Here is a 25,076-nt window from a genome sequence, read left to right on the forward strand (position 1 = left end):
TTGTATGATTGAAATATAGAAATAAAATAAAAAAACTAAAAGAAAACACTTTTCGAGCGATTCAGGGGATCAGATCCTCAGTTGAAGATCATTTCAGAGAAATTGAGATGAAAAAGTAAAACCCTATTTTCTACAACAAACGTTTCCTTTATACGTTTAGTTGTTTATCACTGTAAAATCAGAGACGGAGAGCGTATTGTAAGATAAATCTAGCATCATGTGTACGGGAGAATGACCATACATTGTTTTCCATGTATAAAGTAATATTTATGCTGATATCTATTATTTTGGATACGGACAGCAAGATACTTTTTCTAGCTGGAGTGATATGGGAGAAACGACTGCATAGCGGATCGCAGCAGCATTATTTTGAATCGTTGTATTATGATTTAATCTAAACTAAAGAAATTCCACCATCAGGACGAGATATACATACAAGTGAAATAGAAATGCTGCAACTTTAGTTGACAGACATAGGGATTTTGAGATCTTAGGGATCAATTTCTTTTCTCTAAGAAAAAAAATTATGAAACTTCCTGTTATGTTTTCCAGCCTTCTCATTAGGCAGATGGGTTTCAGAAAAATTTATCCAAACTTCTGTTAACATGACAATCCTTGTACAATATAAGTGATTACAACATAACCATCACTTTGTATTCACATCCAAGCAAGTTGTTGCTCTATGATCATAACCTCACGGGCTAGGGCAAGAAAACCATTATCTACAAGTTTATCATTCAGATCTCTGTGTTCCTTGGACTCCGGGGTAAAGCGTGTTACATCGATAACATCGTTTTTTAATTTATTTAAACCCTTGAAGAATGTTTTTGAGTCTCCTTTCATCTTCTTTGTCCAGTCTGCCACCCAGTCACAGATCTGTTTTGTGATATCATCCAATGGTGTCTCCGTATGCCAGTTCCCTTTACTGAACTTGAGTAGGTTCCCAAGGTTCTTCAGTTGATCTCGGGTCAGGCTCTCGACAACGTTTTGAATGAATTCATGGCTCGTCTCTTCCTTGATGTATTTGCCTGTCATAAAGAAACCAATGAAGTAATTATGATAACATCCCAAATAACATGTACAGAAGTATAATTAGTGAACATCATCGTATATGTATAAGAAGTCAATGGAATATTGTTTTACCCACCTTCAAGTACTTGATCTGCGAGTCTAGACATCTTATTTTGTCGTAGTTCATAAGCTAAAGCTGCACGATAGTTGAAGACAGATTGGCGTGGTTTCTCTTTCCATATCTTCAACAGAGTGAAAGTAGTATTTGAGCTTTCAACGTCGCTGGTCATGTCTTCATCCTTTAGCTGTAGAATACGTTGAAGAGTAATCAAATTTTCTGACAGCAAAATCGCTGGTTTGATCGTCTTATTTGGCATTTCTAACGAATCACCAGTCAGGCCAGTCTCCATCATTTTCATGGTTTCGTTTTCTTCCGCGTCTCCAAGATGAGAGGATGCTGAAGGTGTGACAAGACAGCAAACTTCGTCACTCTGGTCATTCGTTGATGCCAGTGTTGTTTTATCACTCTGAAATTCACCTCCTGAATGAGAAAATATTCAAATCATGAACAAACGTATAGAAGAGTTATCTTGATAACTGCATATTGACTTTGTATCATATTTTCTATAAAGCATTATAAAAACAATATATTCCACAATCGACATGAAGATCATGTAGCTGGAATTTTCTAGAATCATGAAAATTCCCGCTCATGCTCATGTGTTAATAGGGTTTGTTCCTTTAATTTCACAGAGGTTTTACTAATTAGGTGTAATCATAATAATCAAATCAAATACACACTTCAACGGCAAAATATACAGAGGGTGTTTAACAAGTCGGGGGGGGGGGGGGGGTGGTTAAATCCGGGATGAAATACAAACGCTAATTCCATCGACTACTTACCTGTAATAAGTGTATGCCCTTCTTCACTGGCTTGTTCCATTGCATCTGCGATTCGGAATAATTCGCCATAGCTCATCTCGTACACTATGAAATTGGAATAAAAAAGATGATTTAATATTTATATTGTATATAATGACATTACGTGTGTAAGACATTTCAGCAATTACTTTCCCGTTCGGACTGTATGTATACGCAAATCAGTATGCCTCTATTATGCCTGGTTATGAAAGAAGAAACCACGAAACAGTGTGTGTGTGGGTGTGCGTTTTTTGCTGAAAGTCTAACAGCAGTTCTCCTGGGCGGAGCTAGGTCTCATGTAAGAAAAAGAGGAACGCGTCGTTTACTAAAGTAAAAGGGCTGTTTGCTATTTGGCTAGCTCTTAGGTGTTGTGAAACTTAACTATACTTTGACATTGAAAACGAGTACTTTATACTGTTCAAGAACATTAAGGTATTTCTTACCACACATTCCGCGAGTAGCGACGTTGCGATATTGGAGTTTTCCCAGCTTCTTGCAGAAAATATCTCGCCTGTCTCCTTGCATGCTCAGAATACTAGATGTATTTTCTTTGATTTCTACCAGAAGTTTTGTAAGCAAGTTGATAGTACCCATCCCAAGGTGTGATGGATGGAATTCCTGTCTATAGGAAACCAGTTTGGTGAAAGAGATATCAAATGGCTTAGCGATAGGTAGAAGATCCTGAATAACCAACTGAAAAGCCATCTCCACGAGTTCAGCTTTGTATATGTAATGCCCCTGTAACACAGGGACCAAACCTGTGTAGTTAGAAAAAAATAAACACATAACATTCAAATATGCAAATCATATCACGAATATTTTATTGTAAATCAAACGAAATCCTGTATATCTTGCATGTATAACTGTGATATCGGTACAGTGTACCATTAAGACGCCTCGGGCTCTCAAGCTTATTTCCACATGTAGGAAAATGATTTAACAAATAAATGAATAATAATAATGATAATGATAATAAAATGATAGATATTTTATCACTTATCGCAATATCATTCGAGGTCAAATTTTACCTTTTAATCCAGCAGATTTCATGGCTGAATGAAGTTGATCATGTTTCTCCAGGAAACTTTTGTCCGCCATTTTATTTCTCCATTTAAATATACAGTGGTCGATCCCTTCTGCATTAGCACAGCCAGATTTGCTCTCTCTTTCAAGTTTTAATTTCTTACTGATGGTCTCCAGTGATGCTTCATTAAGATGGTGTGAAATCGATTTGAGCTCCTCGTCTGAAGGCCAAGCGTATCCTAATGTATTTGTACCAATAAGGGGCCCGTTTCATAAAGGACTTGCAACTGTTGTAACTTTGCCATTATGGCAACTACCATGGTAACAGGGCTCAGCAGCCAATCAAAATCAAGGTTAAAGGGAAATGAAACCTTTGGAACAAGTTGGCTTGCTGTGTCGAAACAGAAAAATCAAAGAATAAGAACAAAGAAAGTTTGAGAAAAATCGGACAAATAGTGATGAAGTTATGAGCATTTGAACATTGCAATCACTAATACTATGGAGATCCTCCCATTGGCAATGCGACAAGGATGTGTGATGTCACATGTGAACAACTTTTCCTTTGATCGACTATAAAATACCCCCAAAATGTACCTTTTTGCTTTTTCTTAAGGTGATACAAACTCTTCATCCATTATATTCTTTTGTTTAAAAATCTGTTTTATATGGTCTCCTATAAAAATAACACATGATCTACTGATGGATGTGATAAAAGAGGCAGTTTAAGTGAAATGTATAATAAAGTAATGGGGAGAGTTGTTCACAAGTGACATCACACATCTTTGTCGCATTGGTCGAATTAGTGATCGCAATATTCAAATGTTCATAACTTTCTTATTATTTGTCTGATTTTTATCAAACTCTCGTTGATCTGTGTCTTTGATTTTTTCTGTTTTCACATGAGCTATCTTGTTCCAAAGGTTTCATTCTCCTTTAACATGAGAGTTGCCATAATGGAAAAGTTACAACAGTTGCAAGTCCTTTATGAAACGGGCGCCAGAATTCATACTTAAAACGGAGCAGGTATTGATTTGATGGTAAAAGTCAATGGAACCCTAGTAAATTGTTGTTTGAGCTGGAAGGTGTCAAGAGTTTTTGAAGGAGAATGGGGGGGGGGGGGGAGACGAGCCAAAGGGATGTTTGTTTGTTGTTTCTTAATGAATCACATGTTTTAAACGACAAAATGCTCTTTTTTCTTCTTTATCAATTTTTTCTTCCCTTTCTTTTTTTCTCCTACTTCTTAAAAAATTAAAGAGGCAGCGAACCCTGGCCCTCGCTTGTATGATATTATCTATGTACAACTGTAAGCTTTCATGATTATTTTTTTTTCTTTTTGGAGAGTGTTTATATGACTTGCATCACTGATTTCTATAACTGAAAATTGAAAAAGAAAATTAAATACACCAATAAATTCATCTTCCGATTAACGAAAATATTTTCAAAGCTTACACAAACATGTTTAACTTCTAGGTTAAAATATCCGAAACTGGACATTGCTTTTTAAACATGTAGTTTAAAATTCAAACAATACCTCATCAGTTCATCAAGTAAACACAGTTGTATAAAGCAGTTTTACTGTGCCGGACTGCGCATGTGATAATCCAAATATTTCATTTTATACTTCCTCTAAAAGGTATATCTTTATGTCCCTTTTAAATTGCATCTGTTCCTATCCACTTTGGGACTTGATATAATTACCTGACTCATCTGCAGCAATCGATATATCTTCAACTATCTTTCTGCATTGCCTAGATGTAGGTGTGTTTATTTCCTGCCAATCAGTGAGCATTTTGTGACTATCGAAGAGAGAAGTATTTATGTCCCCAATTGCTTCTTCCAATTGCAATGTTTTCGTTTCAACTGCTTCATAAATTCTCTTGTAGTGTTTCACCAAGATTCCATTTACACGTTGTTTCAGATTTTGTAATTGTTCAGACAGGTTCTCCACATCTGAAATATAACATGATCAAGATAAGAGTCAGTTAGAAATAACTTCAATGAAGGGATTTGTTGGCGATTTTTCTGTATTAAATCGTACATATTTTCTTTCCGTTATTATTTTACACCAATTAACAAAATTGAATGCGAGAAAATAACAGTGAAAACATCTTCTCCCCATGTGACAGCCAAATGGGTATGGGCGTGATCCAGATGTGATCTGAAGACAAAATCGTTGCACAGACTAAGAACAATTAATATTATGTTTACAAAATATCTACATATCTACATATTTACCTGAGGTTTCTGGTGAAACAGGCTTATAGCCAACCTGTTTTGTGGCAGAGGATCTCGCATCTGGGAAGATGGAATATTAATAATCTGGTTTAAATCATTGTAATTTGAACATATTAAGTTAACCTTTCACAAATTATCAATGTTCATATTTTTTATCATGTCTACTACGATATAGATCCCCCGTTTGACATAGCAATATAGAAACTTTAACGTGTCAATTCAACCTTTTTCAATGAGCAATTAACCATGAAATAAAGTGTTACCAATAGATGGGAACTTTACCTAAATTTTAAAGAGTTCAATATATTAATAGCTATATAAACGAACGATAACAAATTTCGATAGAATACTGTAAATTACAACCTATTAAAAATGTTGTATCCGATTGAGTCACCATGGGCAAAGCAACGTTTCATCAAATTTACTACTATCGAAATACTTACGATTTCTTCTTTTTCTCCAAATTAGATAGGCCACAGAAGACAAGAGTATTAACATCACAATCACTGAAAACACAAACAAATATACAAAACGAGAAAAACGATGTGTTAAAACACAATCAACGATTTTTCGTTATCCTAATCAACATTTTGGCAACCTTTTTGTTCATATTAATATTAATTATTATAATGTATGCCTATTTTTACGTTATCAAAATTCTATTTTTCTCTCTCTTTCTATATAATTTATTCAATAAAAATAAACAGATTTTTGCACATCAAAAGGTAATAGTCCAGTAGATATTTTTCATACCTGGAAAAGTTGTTAAATACAATTTTTTTTTGTTGATTTGCGTTCTAGATGGGTATTGAAGTAAATTCAGCTTGATTGCCACCTTGGCAACCTTGAGCAATTTTTTTTTAATTAGCCTAATTAGCATAATCATCTAATTAGCATATTACGTTAGGTAATATGCGACTTCTCTTAAACCAGAAAGATTAAAAACATAAATAATGTCATTTTACTAAGAGGTCCTGTGACGAGGAATCGATTTATAGCAATAATTCAAATATTTAAGACCTGCAATTATCGTAATCAGCCTAATTAGCGTAATGAGCTAATTAGCATAAGTGTAATATAATATATACGTGGGTCATTCTCAGAAAAATGCACCAATTGATGGGGGAAAAAATCGTAAAACTGAAGTCTACAGAATGGGTTGAAAGATGCATATTGTGAAAGTACCATGTATGAGAAAGTGGAAACAGAAAAGGGGCAAGTCGCTGTTGCGTCAATTTGAAGTACTGACCGGATTAACTCGAGCACTGTATATCAACGTTACGGAGGTTAATCGTTAGCATTGCCCACTTATGTTACTCGATTAAATCACTTTTGAAATGATTGGAATTGAAATGCACACAATTTAGTTTCAGTGTGGTATCAACAATTTTATCTCTGAAGCCAAAATGTTTGAAAGATGGAAAAATATTCAATATTGTTTTTCAGAACTAGGATTTTACCAAATAACATATAACAAAAAGTACCATAAAAATCATTGCACATCTTTCGTTCAGTATAATGTTCATAATTTGAATGAGTTAACCTTAAAATAAGTTTCATCCATAACCTGAGATCCTAAGCAATGCATGACCAATGCTGGGAATCCAAAGATAGTCTACCATTAAATTCTCTCGATGGCATTTAACTCTGTCAATCTTCGTTACGGAAGTTAAAATTAAGTTACAAGTTGCAATACTTATTTTGTTAGCTTAGGAACATCCATATTAAGGTATTCGTATATCATTTTTTAAAGATTAATGTGGAACGCATTTCTTAATTCCCCCCCCCCCCCAATAAAAAATGTTAAAAATAGAACAGGAAACAGAAAACTGTCATTTTTGTTGTCGTTCTTGGTCACAGTTAAAATTAGAAAACAGAATAACCGGGCCACAGAATTGTAGTTCGTCTTAGAAGTTTCTGGCCTCAAGTAATCCTAAGCAAGATCCTAAGAAATGCATGACCAATTCTGGGAATCCCAAGATACTTTACCATCAAATCATCGAGTGGCCTTTACCCTTGTCAATCTTCGTTACCGAAGTTAAATCAAGTTACAAATTGCAATATTTATTGTTAGCTTAGGAAAATCCATATTTAGGTATTCGTGTTACCTTTTTTTAATAAATAAAGATAAATGTGGCGCGCATAGCTTACTTTTGCCACCCCCAAAAATTGTGAACACATAACATGAAACGGAAACTGTAATTTTATTGTCGTTCTTGTTCAAAGTTGGAATGAGAAAACCGAATATCAGGGCCACAGAATTGCAGTTCATCTTAAAAGTTTCTGACAATAAACAAAATATAACAATCGTAGTCCCGTAACCAGGATGAGTTCTCTGGGTTACAAGAAATCCCGCCGCTTGCCAATAGCCAAATAAGATAGAGAGAGAGAGAAAAAAACGTTTAAAAGGACATGGGGAAACGAATAATAATAAAGTGACGTGAATGAAACAAGAGGATATCAGAAATACATAAATTATTAATGGAATCTTTATGATCTAATCGCGATTTTCGTTTCATTATTTTGTTTCATCGAGATACCCAATTACGCATCCTGTTACAGAAATGATTTACAAAAATGATGAATAGCCAAAATGTTTGATTATCGAAATACGTATTTCATTAATAAATTCCAACAAACCTTGAGTGTTTGAATACCCCTTTCCACGTTTTCACGTAGGTAGACCTATATCAAATATTTCAGCTCTTTTCATGCGCATTAAAGGGGTCATCCAGGCTCAAAAAATATGTTCTGAACAGATAATAATCTGAAAAAATAAAATACTGCAAATATGATCAAAATCGAGCAAGGAATAACGAAGTTATGCCATTTTAAAGATTTGCATTAATTTAGGGGAACAGTTTGGTCTATGCATATCTTCATGAATATCTAAATAGTTGATTGATGGTGTACATACATGTAACCCCACTTGTTCTTTTGTATTCTATTGCATGAAATTATTTTTTTATTCAATTTATATCCTCTTTATTTGAAAGTGTGCTTAAAATGACTGTATTTTATATTGGAATGACACATTTTCAGCTAGCGCTTTGCACTCGCTGCGCATCAGTTCCTTAGCAAGACACCCATCCTTTTTATGATTACAAAAAGTTAATAGAATGTCCCGTTTTGGGTTCTAAACTTCAAAAAGCGCGCGTTTTACCTTTTCAATAATTGTTTATTGGATGCATATCTTGTTCTCAAATTAAAACGTCCAAAAATGATTGTTTTCAGATCAAAACTTAACAAATTTACAGTCGCATCAATTAAGATACCCATCATTGTAAATGGTACAAACACTGTTTAGAATGTCAAGGTTTCAGTCGGAATACTAAAAAAAATCAGCTAGCACTTTGTACTCACATTAATAATTTATTCAGATATCCTCCTGATCATTTTTACAAAAAATGCTTAGAATCTCAAGTTTTCAGGTAAGACTATACACAAGTTTTAGCTCGCGCTTTGCGCTCACATTTTTGATCGGTGAAATAACCCTCCTCATCATTGCTCATGAGTCATTGCAAATAGTTTTCCGTTCTGTTTCCTTGTCTATGAAAGTTTTATTGTTTCTCCTTATTCCCTTTCTTTCCACCGTTTCTGCCGACTTCAGCATTAGACAAAGCCATGTCACATGTTCTGGAACTAGAATCGTACTATCAATCTCAGCAAAGTACATCAAAGAAGTGTATTAACTTCCGTAACAATAATTGTTACGGAAGTTAATGCACTTTATATAGCAAAGGTAGTTAAAATTGTTAAGTTCTAAAGAAGTTGCAAATATTCCAAATTTCTAGTATGAATTATTTAAAATTCCAAAAGCATTAAATATCGTATATAATTCGCCGGAAATTGTTTTCGCTGGCGATTTTCCCTCTTTACAAAGTGATGTCGAAAATAAGGTGTGTAACAATAATTTTACAAGGATGAATAGCTATCATTTTTATGGGTGAGTAGGTGGAGGGTACCTTATATGATTTATATCTGTATGATCCGGAGTGATTAATTATAGCATAAATTTGTAGCATATTCAATAAAAAATGTTACGGAAGTTAATGCGTTACGGAAGTTAATGTCTTTATGCTTTAAGGTCCAACGTGGTCCTTATGTAGCAGCCCTAACTTTGCAAACTATTTATTATGAAAGGTGTCTCTTATTCTATATAATGCTGAATTCTCAACAGAACTGCTAAAGTGCATATCTTCTTAAGGTGCGTTACGGATGTTAAATCTGTTTAGTCATACATTTCATTTTGTAAGAACAGTCCTTTATTTTCGTGTAAAACAGGAAACACATATGATAATTCCCTATCAATTATTTATTATTGATTATCACTCTACTTGCAGACACATTATCATGTAATATAATTCAGTTTGAAAGGGAGAAAAAACTTGTGGCAGTATTCGTTACGGAGGTTAAAATAAATTTGGGACAAAGTTAAAAGTGAAATTAATCACAAAGTGATCATCAAATACTAGGATAAGCGCAGTATGTCAGACGTTTACACCATGCTGCCCTCACCAGACATCAATGTAGGTAAGAAATACAGAGTACTTATAAAAGAGAATGATAGTAAAATCTAAAACTGACCCGAGACAGTGTCTATTCTAACAAAAAGCAAAAATAAAAGGCTTTTGTAATAAAATTAGAGCTTTACAAGTCACTGGTCGCATATGCTTTGTGAAACTAGTCTATTATTGTCATTTTCTTGATAAAAATTTTGTAGAAAATGTTCAGGGTTGTGAAGCTAGCGGCCATAAGATAGTCGAGACACGTTTTTTGTGAATTGTATCATTTTTTTGAGATTGACCCTCGTATTTGTGGATGTTTATTTAAAAAATTACCAATATGTAGATAATGCATCTTTTTAAGGGTTTTCTATAGCGAGGAATTCATTTATGACATTATTTTTCAATTTTAACCAATGTAATTGCTGTAATTAACATAATTAGTATAATGCACTAATTAACACATATACATGTATATGTGTAATACATATAGAAATATATATTTCTTTGTCATTTCATATCGAGAATGTCCGAAAACATGATTAATACAGCTACCCTATGCTTGTTTTCTATGGCGAGGAATTCATTTATGACATTATTTTTCCCTTCTTACCAATGTAATTGTCGTAATTAGCATAATGCGCTAATTACCATATATGTGCAATATATACATTCCTTTGTCATTTTATATCGAAAATGCCAAATACATAAATAAAACAGCTATCCCATGGTTTTCTATGACGAGGAATTAATTTCTGACATTATTTTCCCCCCTTTTTGGCAATGTAATTGTCGTAATTAGTATAATTAGCATAATGCGCTAATTAACATATATGTGCAATACATATATTCATTTGTTATTTTATATCGAAAATGCCCGAATACATGAATAATACAGCTATCCCATGGTCTTCTATGACGAGGAATTGATTTCTGACATTATTTTTTCCCCTTTTTACCAATGTAATTGTCGTAATTAGTATAATTAGCATAATTCGCTAATTAATATATATTTGCAATAAATAGATTTCTGTGTCAAAGTACTGTCTACATCGGCCTGAAAACATAATATAATACAGCTCTTCTAATGTTTTCTATGTTGATGAATTCATTTATGACAGTAATTTTCCATTTTAACCAATGTCAATGACTTAATTAGAATTACTGGCCCAATGCACTAATTAACATCTATGTGCAATATATCAAGTATATATTCCTATGACCAGTGTGTTGGCTCAGTTGGTAGAGCGTCCGTCTCACAACCGGGAGGTCGGGGGTTCAAACCCCGGCCGCGTCAGACCAAAAGACGTTAAAAGATGGGAGTTGCTGCTACCCTGTTTGACGTTCAACGATTAAAGGGATAGAGCCTCGTCGATCTGGCCCTGCTCAGCGGCTGCCGGGCCCACGATCAATTGGGCAAAGCAAATTTTCGGAGTAATATTCATTTCATGTCTATTTCGAACAATAAATTATGGATTTTCATTTTTTCTATGTTAGTTTATATCAAGTGTGCCTGAAAACATGAAAAATACAGCTATCCTATGGTTAGTGGTAATTAAAATACAGGTGCAATACATATATTTCGTTGTCAATTAAGCTAATTACACCATTAACATTGTTTGAAGTGAAATACGATATCATAAATGAATTCCTCGACATAGAAAACTATGAAATAGCTGTATTATTCATGTTTTCGGGCATTTTTGTTAATATGAAATGGCAAAGGAATATATATATATATATATATATATATATATATATATATATATATATATATATATATATATACGTTAATTATGTTAATTAGGGCAGTATACTGATTGCACTAATTACACAATAACATTTGTTGAACGGGGAAAATAATGTCACAAAAGAATTCTTCATCATAGAAAACCATTGGATAACTTTTTTCTTTTTTATGTTTTCAGGCTTTCTCAATATAAAATGACAAAGGAATATATATATATATATATATATATATATATATATACATACATATATATTTATTTATATAGATATACATATTGCACATATATGTTAATTAGTGCATTATGCTAATTACAAAAATCACATTGGTAAAAAAGGTAAAAATAATGTCATAAGTGAATTCCTAGTCACAGGAAATCATCGGATAGCTGTACTATTCATGTTTTCGGGCATTCTTGATATAAAATGACAAAGGAATATATATTCATATGTAAAATATTGCTCATAAGATAATTAGCGCATTATGCTAATTACGCTAATTAAAACCATAACATTTGTTAAACGGGAAAAATAATTTCACAAAAGAATTCCTCATAGAATAATACCAGAGGATAGCTGTATTTATGTTTTCAGGCTGTTGTAGTACGGTACTTATGGACAAATAAATCTATATGTATATGTTATTAAGTGCATTAGGTTGATTATGCTAATTATGCTAATTACAGCGACTGCATTGGTTAAAATGGAAAAATAATGTCATAAATTAATTCCTCGCCATAGAAAACAGTAGGATAGCGGTATTATTCATTTTTCTGGCATTCTCGATATGAAATGACAATGAAATATGTATTTTATATATATTACACACATATATGTTAATTAGTGCTTTATGCTAATTACGTTAATTACAGTGATTACATTGGTTAAAATGGAAAAATAATGTCGTAAATGGATTCCTCGCTATAGAAAACCATAAAAAGGTTGCATTATTTACGTATTGTGAATTTTTTGGATAGACATCCACAAATACATATATATATATATATATATACAGTGTATTACACTTATGCTAATTAGCTCATTATGCTAATTAGGCTGATTACGATAATTGCGTAACTTAGATATTTAAAATATTGTTATGCATGGATTCAACGTCACAGGACCTCTTAGAAAAATGATATTATTTATGTTTTTAGTCTTTCTGGTTTGAGGGAAGTATCGTACATATGCTAATTAGATGATTATGCTAATTAGGCTAATTAAAAAAATGCTCAAGGTTGCCAAGGTGGCAACCAAGCTGAATTTACTTCAATACCCATCTAGAACGCGAGTCAACAAAAAAAACCTTGTACTTAACAACTTTTCCAGGTCTTGTATATGGCCGATGAGACCGTCTACTGGACTATAAGTTGATGTAGTTGCAAAAGATCATGAATAAACATTTTATATTTTAGAAATTAAATGATCATCATAAGCTGATCATGAATATTTTGGAAGAATAATTTTTTTTTAGAATGTGTCATAATTGGCATCAAACAATAAACAAAGTCATGTGAGGTAAACACATTACCATAGCACTTTCCTGATAAAAACCCTCTATGACTTGACAATGTTTCTGCCTAGAGACGCCAAACCCGGAGGTAGCAAAAATCTAACACCCCAACCCAGTCTCGTTTCGTAATGTATGTATAGAATGTCATGCCTTTTTTGCAATGTCGATGTGCACATGTATGATCACTTATTTAATCACAATAAGGTGGTAGGTTTGGTAGTAGAGTCAGAATGTGTGCCAGTTGAGCTTTCATCCACCTTGCAGACAATACCTCGCAGATTAAACTATCACCAGCCCGTTCACCTGTTCTTGATGAGACATACCTTGGTATATCAATTGAGAGTCCCTCAAATCGCATAAAGCTGGGAGGCTAGGTAGAAACCTAGAGGATGTTTGCCAGACACTCGAGCTATCATCCCGCTGTGGGTTGAGCTACAATCACCTAATTCATTTATTTTTGATGAGCCAAGCGGCCAAGCCTTGAGGGTGCCAAAAATTAAATAATGGTGCGAGGTTGGGTAGACATGGTAGAAGGGAGAAGCTTGCCTGCCAGACGAACTATCATTCCTTTGGCAAACAAACACTTGCGGGGTTGTTTGAAAGTGCCTTAATACCATGTTGTTTGATATTGCATTCAAATGCCTGATTCCCCGGTGTCCTATATAATGATATGTTACTAGTTGTCCTAAAGAGAATCGTGTTTTAGTGCTGCAGAAATAAACAGTAAGCATGGTAATCTTGGGCCAACGAGCGTTCTTTCCAAAATTTAACCTCACGTTATTTCACAATCACAATTTTTCCCAACATCACTAAAGTAAAAAAAAAAATGCATAACCGATATGTCAATAAAGCAAGGCCCCCTACGATCGTCGCAATAACAGTGAAAAGAAAAAAATGGAGTGAATTGATAAAACTTACAAATCATCATTATTGTCAATACGCCATTTTGTTTATCAGGTCGACCATCATGTTCAACATGCAGTAAGACAGATGTGGATTCATCTTCAGAACCCCCAGGTATATTAGATGCTACGCATGTGTATAGTTCTTTGGTTCCCACTGAAGCGATTGTGACCGTTTTGTTTCTGGTCCCGTCGATGTTATTAAATTCGTTGGTTTCCAATGGTTCTACTTGTCTTGATCCATAAAGGAAATAAAGATGAAAAGCCGGGTAGTAGCCATTAGCTTCACATGTCAGAGTCATCTCTGATTTAGCAACGAGAGTGCAATATTCGTTTGTTGAACCGTACTTGCCAGTGTAAACGCATTCTTGGATAGTAGGAAATGGGGCCAAGGGCTGGGCTGGAAATTTGAAACAGATACAAGCAGATTTCGGGATGTTGATATCTAATCAAAATACTTATCAAAAAGTTAAGCAACACATTACTGGATAATATTGCTCTTACTCATTCTCTTAAAGGCAAACAATAATTCATCGACACTATTTCCTTGTTTTGAATTTTGACAATATAAAGTACAAATACTATGTTTTTTCCTCCTTTAAAAAGTCTGAATTCGTGCACCCCTGGTGATCGTATAGTCTACTCACCTTATCCCATCTTATGAAGCAAAGCTTGGGACATGATGGCATCAATAATATTTTGTTAAAAAGAATTATAATACCATTGTTAAACTCTTGGTATATATGTATAACTTATGTATGTCTACTGGAGTGATTCCTTTATCGCTGAAACTAGCTCGAGTTATACCTGTATTCAAAAAGGTGACAGTACTGCGTCAGGTAATTATCGACCCATATCACTGCTGACCTGTTTGTCTAAAGTACTTGAAAAAAATTATATTTGTTCGTACGACGAAATATTTTAATTTGCATGATTTATTTTATCCCTTGCAATTTGGCTTGCATGAAAATCATAATACTACACATGTATTATTGACAATAATATATCTTGCGCTCGGATTCCAGTGAAGGTGTATAATGATACTTCAATGGTCTTTTTCAACTGGGAGTGTACAAAATGTATTTTTAATCATCTTCCATGTTTTATAGAAGAAAGCGTTGAAGTATATACTGAAACTGATAATATTACACATCTTCGTAAAAAGAAAGATAACATTTGTTTGAAATATGATCAGCTGTCTGATAAAGGAATTAAGTTTGTTCATTTGAATGTAGCCAGCCTTCTGAAAAATTACGATGAAATTAAACATATTTTGAATGTAAATGACATACACGTTTTTGCTTTAAACGAAACTAGATTGGATTGCTCCATTTTAGATAGTGAAGTTGAAATACCTCATTACTCTATCATTCGTGCGGACCGTGATAGGAATGGAGGCGGGGTGGCAGTTTATATGCACGAATCTTTGCATGTTGAGTTGATTAATCATAATTCTCTTTCTGGGTTAGAGGCAATATGTTTACGGATCCACTTAAGAAACACTAAACCGTTATTATTCTTTAATTGGTACAGGCCACCTAATAGTAGAATTGAGGTATTTCATCAATATGAACAATTTTTAGAATTTGCTTGTAGTTTTGATTGTGACATTATTGTCATGGGTGATATTAACTGTGATATTACGAAAAAACCATTTTATGGAAACACCAAGATCTTTGACCAAATTAATACTGTATATTCGCTAAAATTTATAAATGACTCTTCATGTACCAGAGTGACAGATTCATCTTCTACGCTTGTTGACCACATGTTAACTAATAACATGGATAAAGTGAAAGCTCATGGTGTGTTATGTAATGGGATGAGTGATCATTACATTAGTTATTTTATATGGAAATCCAAACAAAAGTTCTCGTCTTGTGAAACTTATATAAGGTATAGAAAATCCAAAAATGTTGATTTAGAGTCTTTTAGAAATGACCTTCGTAATCAAAATTGGAGGATAATAAAAGATTTTGATGATATCAATGACGCTGTCAATAAGTGGGAAATAATGCTATTAGAAGTTGTTAATAAACATATGCCCTTAAAATCTAAGCGCATTCGTAAAAAATCTTCTCCTTGGATGAATAATGAGATCTTGTCTTTAATGAAAGAAAGAGATAAAGCTAAAAGAAAGGCCAAAACTAAAAACGATAATGATTTATGGAAATTGTATAAAACTCTGAAAAATAAGGTCACTTTTGTCATCCGGAAATCTAAACGTAGATATTATTGTGACAAATTATCAAATGTGACAAATAGAAATGACTCTTGGAAAATGTTAAAATCTGTTATGGGCAAAAACAACTCGTCTAATAGCACTTTTCCAAAAGTAATGTCAGAGGAAGTGGCTAATGGTTTTAACAATCACTTTGCTAATGTGGCGTTAGAAATTGCTGGTGAGTCAACTGTACACCACGATCATGTAGCGTCCACTCTCCATGAAAATTTTCGATTATCGCCTGTCACTGAAAGCGATGTCTTGAAAGAGGTTCATAATTTGAAGAATACAAAGTCTGTTGGTCTAGATGGTATTTCAGTATATATAATCAAAGAATCAATCTCAGTTTTAGTTGAACCTGTTACTTTCTTGATAAATAAATCTTTATATGATGGTGTTGTACCTGAGAAATGGAAAGTAGCCAAAATTGTTCCTATTCACAAGAAAGGTGATAAGTTTGAATTTAACAACTATAGACCGATATCGATTCTACCCTGTGTGTCTAAATTAATGGAAAAAATTGTGCAGAAGCAATTGCTTCGTTATATTCAAAGTCATTCTTTACTTTCTGCCTTTCAATCTGGATTCCGTCCGAAACACTCAACCATTACTGCTCTCGCTAAGGTAACGGATGACTGGTTTCATTGTATGGACAATGGGCAGTATACAGGGGCTATTTTTATAGACCTTCAAAAGGCTTTTGACCTAGTCGATCATGCAATTCTCTTATCCAAACTTAAAAATATTGGTATATCTGGAAATGAATTGCATTGGTTCAAAAGTTATTTGACTAATAGAAGAATTCGTACATCCATTAATGGAATTTTATCAGAAGAAAGGGTCATTTTTAAGGGAGTACCCCAGGGATCTCTCCTTGGACCCTTACTGTTCATTTTATTTATCGATGATATAATTTCTGTATTTAAAGAGTCCACTGTACACCTATATGCTGACGACACAGTCATATATTTCTCACATAAAGATGTTAGAGTTATTGAACGCGTCCTTAATAAGGAACTTGAAAGTTTATCTGCATGGATGAAGATGAATAATTTGAAAATAAACTATGATAAAACCGTAAGCATGTTGATTGGAACGCCTAAAATGCTTAAAAGGTCACAACATTTACAACTAAAAATTGACTGTCATTTACTGACTCAAGTGAAAAATTTTAAGTATCTAGGTGTCTTTGTGGATGAAAACATGAAGTGGGACGATCACGTAAATTATTTATGTAAAAAACTGGGGAGAATGATTAGTTATATTGCACGGCTAAAGCATTTTGTAAATTTGTCAGAATTAAAGTTAATATATAACTCAATAATTTTACCTCATTTTGATTATGGTGACATTATCTATCAATCGGCTGACAAATCTCTTCTTGACCAACTTCAAAATATTCAAAATAGAGCTGGAAGAATAATTTTGAAAATTGACCCCTATTCACACACTTCAACCTCTCAAATTCATTCTATTCTGGGTTGGGACACTATTCAAAAGAGACAGTATACTCACTTGATATTATTCATGTATAAGATTAGTAACAACATGTCCACTGAATATATGAAAAGTATGTTTCGTACAAAAGCTACTCCTTACCCTCTTAGAAATGAAAATAACATATGTTTACCCAGACCTAGAACCAATAGTTGTAAAAGATCTTTCTCTTACCGAGCTGCCTCTGAATTCAACAGAATCCCTTTGTACGTGCGTAATGTCACCACTTTTAATTCTTTTAAAAATACATTTTTGAAATATATCTGTGCTAAATGAAACTAAATCACTGATTTGTACCGGGGGGGGGGGGTAAGTGTAGGTTATATGTTTTATTTTTTCTTTTTTTTAATGAGTTCACTTTTATGTCTGAAGGTCAACTTCCTTTTCATTATGGTAATCATAATATTGCAAGTAAACTGGCTCCATGGAAGACCAGCAGCAATGCATTATTGCAGCTGAAAATGGATTACCAGCCGTATAATTAACTTTATTGCCTTACCTTTTTATTCTTGTATTTTAACATTGACCTCATCATCTCATGTTATATGTATATGTACTTTGTATTTGTTATTTTATATACGGAAATAAAACAAACAAAACAAAACAAACAAACAATTGTTGATAAGATTGCCAGCGGAACCGACGATTTTTAACATACTGTTGGGGGTGTTCCTGGAATTCTAAAAGGCTTGATACCATTAATCATGAAATTTTATTATACAATCGTAATTACTATGGAGTCAGGGGAATAGCCTTGGAGTGGTTCCGGAACTACCTAGACAATTGAAAACAATTTGTCTCTATCGAAAAAAATATCTCCAACACAAAAGTTGTTACATGTGGGGTTCCACAAGGCTCTATTTTTGGTCCCCTACTTTTCGTACATATATATATATACGATTATATATATATGATTTTTCCGAGTGCCCCAATATTTTATCCTCTATTTTGTTTGCCGACGATTCTATTTTTTTTTTCTCCCATAAGGATCCACGACATTTGCTTGCCACCATAATCACGAACTGGAATATGTTTCTGAATGGATTAAAGCCAATAAACTATCACTGAATCTAAAAAAAAACAAATGATATGCTCTTTAGTTCTATCATAGATGAACTTTCAGGTAATATCATTTTCAAAAATAGTAATTTACAAAGAGTTGGCAGTACTAAATTTCTTGGGCGTGTTGGGAGTAACTATTGATAATAATCTTTCCTGGAAAGAACACGTGGATTACATTTGTAAAGTAATAACGAGAAATATTGGTATGGTAAACAAAGCAAAAAAAACTCTTCCCCACTCATATAGTATTTAATTCGTATTCAACTTTGATCCTGCCTCATTTAAACTATGGTATAAAAGCATGAGGAAATTGTGCTGTCTCCTCAACAGAATTTTACTTTTGCGGAAAAAGGCTATTTGCATTATTTGCCATGCAAATGTTCTTCATATACTGACGAACTTTCCTATAAATATAATATGTTGAAGCTATCAAGCATTAGACCTCCCTTATAGAATCATTACGTAACAAACCAACACATTTAAGTTTCGGTAGAGGGTTAAAGAAATTCTTATTGGATATAAACCTTAAAACTTAAAACGTTTCTGTGTTAGCAGCTACCACCTCTTTCGTTTTTCTTTTCTTATTTTCTTCCTTTTTCTCTTACCCCCTCTCCTCTCACATTGATTTTTTTTCTCTTCCTATCACCTTAATGTCTTGTTCTTTTGCTTATGTCTGTATAGTGTTTTTTTTTCTTGTCCTGATCTGTCCTGCTTTGTTTTTGTTTGTTTGTGCGTCTTTTTTTCGTCCTGTCTTGTCCAAGTGATTGTCTGTTTACAAATTCCTGAACTCAGGTTTTATTCACCAGAGGTATGATATAATATTTTTGTTGTAATTGTCACATAGTCAGTAGGCATAAAAATCTTGACCCTGTTAGTATTCTTTTTCATTGTCCAAATCTTTTTGCTTTATGCTTTGAATTTCATTTACCAATGGTATACTTTAATTAACTATTTACCATGCGGGATATCCATACTAACAAGCTTTGCTTTCCAGTTGGTTCCCATTTTCATTTCTGTATAATATATTTTTGAGTCAGTTTGCCTTACATTGTAACTTTTGTTGAATTTTGGAATTTATGAATGCAATCAATCAATCGATCAATCTGTTTCATGACAGATCACAGAGTACTACGGGATTAAGAAAAGTACGAGCTGTGTGATGAAAATTATGACTGTCAATAGAATCCTTAAAAAGTTATTTCGAGAAAGTAAAGCACAAAAAGGAGTAATATTAATAGTTATAGTAAAACAAAGATTAGCGATTAATCGTACGCTTGATTTCCACAATTGATTGTACGTTGTTGTCAATGTAATCAGTTGATGATTGCTAGGTTTTGTGGACATTCCTAAGTACATGATTTTCTTCCATAAGTCCTTTGAAATCTCATGCAAGGTACCGTTGAATGAAGGTTTCCAATGATGGCATTCTTGCCATTGAGGTAACCATCGTGGAAACGATGTTTTTGTTTGAGAACTGTTATAATGGCAGTTAGCATAATAATGATAAAGATAAATGATAGTGATGTCTTATTAAGCGCACACACCGTCCAGAGACGCTCATGCTGGCGCTAGCACAGCAACAGTTCCATTGGATAGGCCTATACATAAATAAAACAGGTATAAATGTAAATGAAGTCAACATTCAAGATATCATAAGTTACTACAAGTACAGTTTTTCATCACCCACAATTCCTTGCTACATTCTGGTGGGGCCTGGTGCCTCATGCTTGCTGCTCCGTTTACCGACAATTTAAGGGGTAAGCCTGGTCAGCTAAGTACTCACAGGAGCTCAATCTATAAGGGCACCAGCCCTCATAAGAAGCTAGTCAGTCCAGTGAGTGATGATAAAAGAGGGTACTTTACATGTACATAAAACAAATATTATTTCTAAAAAAAACCCAAACATATGGATTCAGTTCTCGAAGGTATATTAAATGTTAAACAAATAGGTCTTAAGTGTCTTAAGCGAAGTAACTGAGTAATTGATTCCACAACATTACTGCAGCATGTGAGAAGGACCTACATGTAGTGCGAGAAATCAGAAGTAAATTGTCACTTCTCGATCTTAAGTACGAGTTGGATTGTACGAATGTAGCGTATCTTTAATGTATTGTGACGACACACCATAATGCCAAATAAGATTACCATAATTGTAAGTCATTCATAAAACGGGCCCCTGCTTTGAAATCCATATGGACAAGTTTACTTACCAATCACAGTGACGAATGTCTTATCCTTGAAAGATATCCCTGTGTCAAAGTCAGTCACCTCACAAACATATAGACCTTCATGGTGAACCCTAACCTCCTCGATGACCAAGGAGTAATCTTGGGTGATATTGTAATTGCCCTGGTTGTAACCAGTTCCATTTACTTCAATATAATCTTGGCAGCTTTCTACGAAGACAAGACTCTGGTTTGCTGAAGAAGAAGTTATCTTTGTCCAGGAGACTCTTCTAGCTTTGATATGAACGGTACACTGCAGAATGCCATACGGGGCTACGCGCATCTGAAGAGTGGCATGTGGGTTCGTTTCAAGCGCAGTATCTGGATGAAAAATTAGTCACAATTATCAAATGAAAGGCCTGGTTAGCGGTGATACCTCCCCCAAACACTGCCTCAAATATCCCATACATATCCCCTACTACTACCATCAACGTAACCACAATGGATATCGGCTTTGGCTTCAATCCACTTGACAGAGAGAACAGGTTAAAAAGTACTTTTGTGGAAGGGCAAGATGATCACAATGGTTTTACATTAATTGATAAATTAATGTGTTAAAGGTATGTTAAATTAGCATAAAAAGGAAACAAATTTTTCATTAAAGACAAACATTATTTTACATGTTTATACGACTATAATATAAAGGTACACAAGTCTCTTAAGATTTGTTACTACAGTGCGTACCGAAAAAAAGTTTTCTCTCTGAAAAATCATGTAAAATTATACATTTGTAAAATCCTGAAGATTTTTTCCAAATTTTAATCTTCGTACAGATCAATTCAAGCAAATGACGATATAACTGTCGAAAAATATTTCCGCTTGAGTGAGCTCCACTTACTTTTGAAATTTAGTGACAAATGATTTGCGCAGAACTTTGAAATAGTTATGCAAGTAAAAGTAGACCTTAATCATAAAGAAAACGTGGAATTTAGCTAGTAAACTTGATTTGAAGATATATTTTACCTTTTTTAAACTTGTTTCCCTTCCCCAAACACTTCGGAGAGTGCATTGCTCCCCACCCCACTCCTCCAAACACCGAGGCCATCGAGACGATATTCAAGTTTGCTTTACACTGAGCTGTGATTTACATGAAATGGCTTAGGCTTGATTTTAATTTTGTTAATCATTGTCAGGCTTGGGAAAAGTGTGGAGAAACAAGGATTAAATGAAAAGGTAAATGTAACTTATAAAAACTCAGTAAAAAAAAATGGTGGAGATGTCAGATATAAACTTTTGTTCAGATTCAGTTTTGTCCTCAGATCCAGCTGGCACAAAAAGGGTAAAGATTGTGCTTATTAAATGTTGAAATTTCAATTTGGGTGGCAAATTGTGTCAAATACTTAAATGTATCCGTTTTATTATTATAATGTATGAGAAATGTTTCGCAGGGTAAGTTTGATTTCGCCCTTACCCCTTGACACAGCTTAAAACGAGCATTTCTGCGCAAACAGACTTCTGCGAGCTTTACTAAAATGGACATTGCTCACTCAAGTGTAACACTCTGTCAAAACTTTTACTTTCATTGGATAGACGAGACCCAAACCCAAGATTATATGTGAAAAAATCACCCACATGTTGTATATTTTTGAATTCCCAAGGCTTCTTCAAAGTGTAAACTTTTTTTTGATACGCACTGTATAAAACACAATAGAAATGATCTTACTTGTAACTGAAACATCAGTGTAGTTATCGATCAAATGCCCTTCATAGTTAGAAACTGTGCAAAATACACGTCCTGCATCTGTAGCTGAGACGTTTTTGAGAATCAAGGAAAACTCATCATCGATGTCGTAACTTCCATCGTCATATCGGGGACCCGATATTGCACCATCGTTCCATACGATCGAAGAGTATGGATTCAAGGGATCGAATTTGCCTTTACTCCAGTACACTGCCCAAGGTCTTCCGTAGAAACGACATGTAAGAACACCTTGGCTTCCTCTGACGAATGTCTTTTGCATTTCTGTATAAACCAGGCCGTCTGGGACTGCTCCTAGAGCGTATGTGCCTGAATCAATTCATAATAGAATGATAGTAGTTAAACTATCAAGATAGCGAAGGACTAAGAGTCATGGCCTAATTTGGCATGTTATTTACAGGAGAGGCAGGCTGATGAAGTTTTATTTTCTATGTCGAAGTACATATTCTTGATCTCATATTTGCTAGTTTAAAGGTTGGAATAATGTTGAATAAGGTCTCTGGAATAACATGCAAGATAATTAATTCCAATTCTCCTAAACACACACAAAAAACAACATATTTTTGACACTGGTTATGATGGAAAACATTGCTGGCGGACATCTATTTTCGACTTGTTCTTAAACATGCAAATTAGTCGCAATAACTTTGTGAATCGTAGTCAGATTCAATGTGATAAGATTAATTGAATGAAAAAGAATTTTTTTTAAATCCTAACAAAATCGACGTCCTCTTTTTAATTTCTGAAATAACATCTTCAGTCAATTTTTTTTCGGCTCTCCATAAGTTATCAAGAAGTCAGATTCTTGTTCTTACAGACATCAGCAGAGATACTCAGGAGTAATGACGACTAACTAAACTACACCTGTTCCCATTGAGCAATCTTTGTTCATCGGTCGAAATACACAGAAAATGTGTTAGTTTTGCACCCTCCAGATAACACTAGGAGATAATTTTGGATGCCTCTTTGCATATTAGAACTGATATGACTAATAATCTTGTAGAAAAAAGTACCTTGCCTTAAAATTTATTTCTTGGGAATCATTTTTTACCTATATGAAACTTTCTGCCCCCACACTGAAAGTCACTGACAGCTTTAAAAAAAGAGATGTCAAATGGCTCAACTTGCCCCACCCATAGGGTATAAAGTTTAGCCACCTTCTGGGGTAATTTGAGCCACAAAAAATATGTACAATAGGTATGGGGCAAGAACCAGCATGACATTTTTTTATTCAAAGTCTTTGCACTTGATAATTCTGTATGAATACTAACATCCTGTAAAAGAATTTTGTCCTTTTTGCCTGCATTATCAATTTATTTTTTTTAAGTATGCATGACTATATGAATTACCATGGCTCAAATTGCCCCATGTTGGCTGGCTCAACCAACCCAGTCCGAACTTAATGTGATGTTTTCACATCCACACATTTCTTAAGCATCCGTCATGTTAAAATAATATGACCAGAATGAGGATCCTCACTTGGACTAATAATAATGTTTTTTATGTCTTTATATTCAAAGACGCGTGTTGGAAAGGCGGTCATCTATTCCCCCCTTTTTTTTCTTTACTGAAGTTTGTACTTTCCCCTCTGAAAAAATAACCTTTTTGTTTCAACGCATGAAAACAATGTGGTGGGGTAAGGGTTAGGCAATGGGTCATCAATATATGGCACAACCACAATTCCTGACTCATTTATTATTGTCCTGGGGGGGTGGCTCAACTATCCCTGAGGCTCAACCTACCCCCACCATCCCCTACCGTGATTTCTTCAGAAAGGTTTGGCAAAATAAGAATTTTTTTTACATGTACGAATAATGCAATATGCATGTACAATGTGTTATGTATCTTATAATTCGCAAGCAATATAGGCTGGCATGTTTTAAGATTTCCTGTCAGTAATTTTTCTTCAGTTACACGTTATACCATAACCACATTTTAAAATGGTTCTTAAAACCATTTTACGCTTTCCCCCAACATGCCTAATGTTCTGATACTTACTCAATAGCACACAGACGACTGCTATGAATACACACCATGTCATTGCTACTTTGTCTGCCATGCTTCCTTCACTAAACAAACATGAATATGATCAATTTTGCAAGGAGGGCTTTGCACCAGGCAGCTCAAAAGGAAAGGAAAGATGGATGACGGAGGTCTGAATGTGATTCAAGTGTTATCGTAATATCCGTGGGGAATTTGGAAAGACTTTTTCGTACGGACTGTCAGTCTTTCATAGTGAATTAAGCACGGTGTATGATGTCGTTTGAATCCGACGCAGTCATGTGCAGAATTGCAAATGAATCCCCTTTCTCTCTCTCTCTCTATCAGGGGCCGCGGACGCCGGTTCTGGAAGGGGGGGGGGTGAGCCATAAGTGGGGGCTGACCATTAAAACATCACAATCGGATGGTCATTTTAGGTTTTTATACACCCCCTCCCCATTTTCTGGGCCCTTGTCTCTGTGAGTGAGTGTGGGTGGGTGTTTATGATGTGTGTGTGTCATTCTCCCTTTCTC

General features: G+C 34.3%; 1 protein-coding gene across 1 annotated transcript; it reads right to left on the reverse strand.

The window, feature by feature from the left end:
- Positions 1 to 438: 438 nt before the first annotated feature.
- LOC121424166 lies at positions 439 to 24,845 on the reverse strand. The gene is made up of 9 exons (XM_041619775.1): positions 24,562 to 24,845; positions 22,528 to 22,872; positions 20,850 to 21,185; positions 13,873 to 14,256; positions 5,191 to 5,250; positions 2,376 to 2,690; positions 1,915 to 1,998; positions 1,148 to 1,552; positions 439 to 1,028 (listed from the first exon to the last, which is right to left on the reverse strand). The coding sequence occupies exons 1-9, from the start codon at positions 24,620 to 24,622 to the stop codon at positions 658 to 660; spliced, it is 2,361 nt and encodes a 786-aa protein (XP_041475709.1). The 5' UTR covers positions 24,623 to 24,845; the 3' UTR covers positions 439 to 657.
- Between the last annotated feature and the right edge of the window lie 231 nt (positions 24,846 to 25,076).

The sequence above is a fragment of the Lytechinus variegatus genome, chromosome 11 (genome assembly GCF_018143015.1).
Source record: "Lytechinus variegatus isolate NC3 chromosome 11, Lvar_3.0, whole genome shotgun sequence".
In the NCBI taxonomy this organism is placed as follows: Eukaryota; Metazoa; Echinodermata; class Echinoidea; order Temnopleuroida; family Toxopneustidae; genus Lytechinus; species Lytechinus variegatus.